The 4,707-nt window shown below is 51.0% G+C and overlaps 1 protein-coding gene across 1 annotated transcript; it reads left to right on the plus strand.

Moving 5' to 3' along the window:
• Positions 1-1,720: 1,720 nt before the first annotated feature.
• Positions 1,721-4,342, plus strand: LOC117476212 (protein NLRC3-like; the record flags this gene model as incomplete). Its single annotated transcript, XM_034122588.1, has 2 exons — positions 1,721-1,795; positions 3,536-4,342. Coding segments are annotated over exons 1-2 (882 nt in total), but the record flags the coding sequence as incomplete, so codon positions are not given.
• Positions 4,343-4,707: the final 365 nt, after the last annotated feature.

Consider the following 4,707-nt stretch of genomic DNA (forward strand, 5'->3'; position numbering starts at 1 on the left):
GAAGCTGTGATACTCTCTGATGACCCGCTCCGCCGCAAAACTCCCCGTAAAGGGAAGATTTGCCCGTGGGGGGTCGAAGCAGAAAGGGCCAATTATTTATTGAGGACCCTGAACGCACCACCGTCCATCATAATGCTATTTCCATCACTATGGAAAACAGCATTAACCGGAGCTTTTACAGGCGTAGTGTGTCTTACTAAGGCCCCTGAACGCACCGCCACGCGCCCCTTTACAAGTGCGAGCGTTGCTATAATGCAGCCCCTACCACTATGGTAAACAGCATTATTTGGAGTCTTAGCTTCAGGCATAGAGTGTTTTCTAACAGAAAAACGTCGGTCATAATGTCCCTGTACCCGCATCGCACTATAACAGTGCTGCCTGCAGTTTATCACTCTCATCTGCGCACTCCCACTAGCCTCCTCCCTAACAGGAGCTACAGCTGGGGCGGCGAGTGGGGAATTTGTACAGTCATCAACATGTGCAAGTGTATTGTGGAAACAAAGGACACTCAGACTTGGATATAGATCAACACCATCTTTATTTTAAAAGTTTTGACAGAGATCTGGGCATTAAATAGGCAGTCAACTCCGCGAAGATGGAGCTCCCCACCCGGGTGCTCTGCTGTTGCGGAGCCTGCCTCGGTCGGGCAGCCCTTCCCCGTGACTGCCGGTATGCCGGTGCCACGGGGTGGGCCGTAGAGGTGGATGGCGCCGCAGCTACGGGACCCACATGCCGGCGCCTCTCCCTCCGCTTCACTGTCGCACTACGCTCCCTCCCCTGCATGGCAACGCGAGGGGGGCACGTAGCGGGGCCTGAGGAGGAGCCAGCGGTAGCATGCGCCTAAGCTGGACTCTCTCCTCCTCTAGGCGGCTGAAGCGCTGGGTGACCGAGGAGACCGACCCAAAGAGCCCCTCCGTGGACACGGGGGCTCCGAGAAGATCTTCTCGGTCCTTCTTAGATAGGGCCGTGAGCCCTAGCCACACGTGACGAGACGCCACTGTGGCCAGGGAAATCATCCGCCCTGCTGCGGTGGCCACGCCATAAATCAGATTATTCATCTGACTAACAGCGCGGTCCGAATAATTGCTCTCGTCCTGAGACGGGAGGGCGGGGGCGTCTGCCTGAGGGGTAATCAGGAAGACGCCAACACGCCAAGATTATCGGCCGCAGCCGCCATCTGCGTACCGAGCTTGAACAACTTATCCAGATATTCCAGGTGTCTCGGTCCCGGGGCAGCGGGGGCAGAGGACGTTTACCCTCCGCCCAACCAGCCGCGGAAGCAGATGGGCCGCCAGGCTCTCATCGAGGGGGGGGCACACCTGGACATGTCGTGTCCGAGCGATCCACCACCTTCGTTTTTAATGGCTGCTGCCATGTCGCCTCCACACACCGCCATACCTCTGGCAGCTGGGGCGAAACGAAGGTCGGCTGCGCCGGACGCACCGGGCCGTAAATCTCAGGCGGTTTACAGGCCTCGGTGGCAGTGGTGGGGGGAGCGGTAAGCCTACACGCTCCGCCGCCAGAGTCATCACCGCCGGGAAATCGATCCGCGCAGACCTGAGAGTTGGACCTCCGGTCAGCGAGGCGTCCTCCTCGTCCCCCATCGGAAGAACCGGGACGACGTCACCTCGCTCCCCGAATCACCTACGTCCACGACGTCGAGCTCCAGATCCTCCGACTCCTCCTGCGGGGTAGCCCTCGCCAGGAAGTGCTGCCCACGATGCTCTCGTGTGAGCCCCGGGATCATCTGGCAGTCTGGGCATGTCGACGTCGGGCCCATATTACCCACCGCGTGGTCAGGCCCCAAGGACGTGAAGCAGAAGGGTAATTAGATTCGGGCATTTCGGGCAGGTCCTACACTTTACTCTCTCTTTCTCAATCGTCTCGAAGCTCGTGGAATCACTTCCGCTTGCTGAAGAGAAAAAGGATGATAGTCAGGAGGCGAGGCCTCCTTTTATACGGTGTGATGCGCGCATTCAGGTAGGCCCGCCCTAGGCCGGCTACGTCTATAGAAGTCTCAGTGGGAGAATGCACGCAGGATAAGGTAGTACCCATAGAGTCCAGTAGAGGGCGGAGCCTGTGAGAGATATAACCTGGTGAGCTGGTTGTGTTAAGGCGCACATTTGTACCTGGCAACATGAATGAAGTAAAGAAGTTAAATGTATATCCCCCTCGTATTCACACGACTTTAAAAGCTACAACTTGAGTGTAAAGTTTGTGACGCTCTGTTACAAAAACCTGTCAGTGTTGAGATCCTGCTCCTGTGGTCACTGACATGCTGAGATAAATCAGAAGAGGGAACATCAGCACCCAGAGCTCTACAGCACCTCATATTAAATCAGGGTTATTCATGTTCCTGTATAAACCAGAGACTGTCTGTGGTGCTAACATTATAATAGCTGCTGTTCTGATGACTGGATGGAGTTATTTTGAGTGTTGATGCAGCAGCTATAATGTTAGCCTAGCCTAAATTCCCTGTGAATTGGGTTCAAAGTGCTAAAGTGTACCAGATTAACTCAGCTGATGTTATGAACCCAGACACAAAGCTGTTTTGTTTCCTAATGATATTAATAACTAACCACTATCTACCTTATCGTGATGAAATAGCATCTAGAGTTCCAGTCTTTTTTTTAAATATGAATCTAGAATTTGCCACCTTGTTGTACCTTTGGTGAGAATCAGCTCCACTAATGTAAAGTGCTGTAAAGGATTTGTTCCTCTCCACAGAAGGAAGAGGAAGAGTCCTGTTCCTGTGGAGGAGCAGCCGTCCGGCTGTGCTCTGTGTCAGGACGTCCTGAAGGATCCCGTCTCTACCAGCTGTGGACATTGGTTCTGCAGACAGTGCATCGCCTCATACTGGGAGCAGGGACCTCCATCAGGAGACCCCTCCTGTCCCCAGTGTGGAGAAATATGCAGCATTTTACAAAGTAAGAGGCCGAACACGTTCAGCATCTTTACTGCTGTCTGGGCGCTGGGTGTCTACTCTTCCACAGAAACACTGTATGATCTGATCTCTTCTTCAAGGCTTTGATCTTTAAGTGTGTACAAAAATATTTAGCCATGTTTCATGTTTCCCTAAAAAATGCTTTCTGTCTTACTCTCAGGAAATAGAGAGAAACTAACATAACATTTACGTAAGATAGTAAAGATATCTGCCAGCTAGTATTTGGTATTTCCTTCTGGAGTCTTCATGTCCAGGATTTCCTTCCTTCTTTTTTATTTGTATTTTGTTTGATGTTGTGTTGTAAAGTATGGACATTAAAATGTTTCATAAAAATCATGACATTTTGAACCCTATTTTTTTTTTTTTATTTCATCATCAGATTTTCAAAATAATGTTCTTATTCTCATGTTTCCTTCTCTTCCAGCAGATAGTGGTCTGCAGGAGGTTTTAGATGAACATAGGCTCAGTCTGAGGAGGAGATGTGAACGTGTGACTGAAGGAACTGATGAAAGTGAAACCCTCCTCAACAGGATCTTCACTGAGCTCTACATCACACAAGGCCAGAGTGAAGAGGTTAATACCCAACATGAGGTGAGGCAGCTGGAGACAGCTTCCAAGAAGGAGACCCTCCATGACACTCCAATCAAGTGCCAGGACATCTTCAAAGCCTTACCTGACCAACAGAAACACATCAGAGCGGTCCTGACCAACGGAGTCGCTGGAGTTGGAAAAACCTTCTCAGTGCAGAAGTTCACTCTGGACTGGGCCGAGGGTTTGGAAAACCAAGATGTCAGTCTGGTGATCCCGCTCTCCTTCAGGGAGCTGAACCTGATCAAAGGTGAGCAGTACAGTCTTCTCAGGCTGCTCCATGTTTTCCATCCAACCTTACAGAAGGTCACAGCAGAGCAGCTGGCTGTCTGCAAAGTGCTGCTCATCTTTGACGGCCTGGATGAAAGCAGACTTTCTCTGGACTTCAGAAACAATGAGGTTGTGTCTGATGTCTCTCAGCAGTCCTCAGTCAACGTGCTGCTGACAAACCTCATCAGGGGGAAGCTGCTTCCCTCGGCTCTCGTCTGGATAACTTCCAGACCTGCAGCGGCCAATCAGATCCCTCCTGAGTGTGTGGACAGGGTGACAGAAGTACGAGGCTTCACTGACGCCCAGAAGGAGGAGTACTTCAGGAGGAGATGGAGTGATGAAGACCTGTCCAGCAGAATCATCTCTCACATCAAGAGCTCCAGGAGCCTCCACATCATGTGTCTGATCCCAGTCTTCTGCTGGATCACTGCTGCAGTTCTGGACCACATGTTGACTACAGACCAGAGAGGAGAGCTGCCCCAGACCCTCACTGACATGTACTCACACTTCCTGCTGGTCCAGACCAAGAGGAAGAAGCAGAAGTATGAAGAGGGACATGAGACGAGTCCACAGCAGCTGAAGAAGAAGAAGAAGAAGAAGAAGAAGAAGAAGAAGAAGAAGAAGAAGAAGAACAAGAAGAAGAAGAAGAAGAAGAAGAAGAAGAACAAGAAGAAGAACAAGAACAAGAACAAGACGAGTCCACAGCAGCTGACGAAGGCTGACAGGAAGCTTCTTCTGAAGCTGGGGAGGCTGGCGTTTGAACATCTGGAGAAAGGATACATCTTGTTCTACCAAGAAGACCTGCAGCGCTGTGGCCTTGATGTCACCGAGGCCTTGGTGCACTCAGGAGTTTGTACAGAGATCTTCAAAAGAGAGAGAGTGATCTTTGAGAAAACAGTCTACTG

Source organism: Trematomus bernacchii, unplaced genomic scaffold (assembly GCF_902827165.1).
Source record: "Trematomus bernacchii unplaced genomic scaffold, fTreBer1.1, whole genome shotgun sequence".
Classification (NCBI taxonomy): Eukaryota; Metazoa; Chordata; class Actinopteri; order Perciformes; family Nototheniidae; genus Trematomus; species Trematomus bernacchii.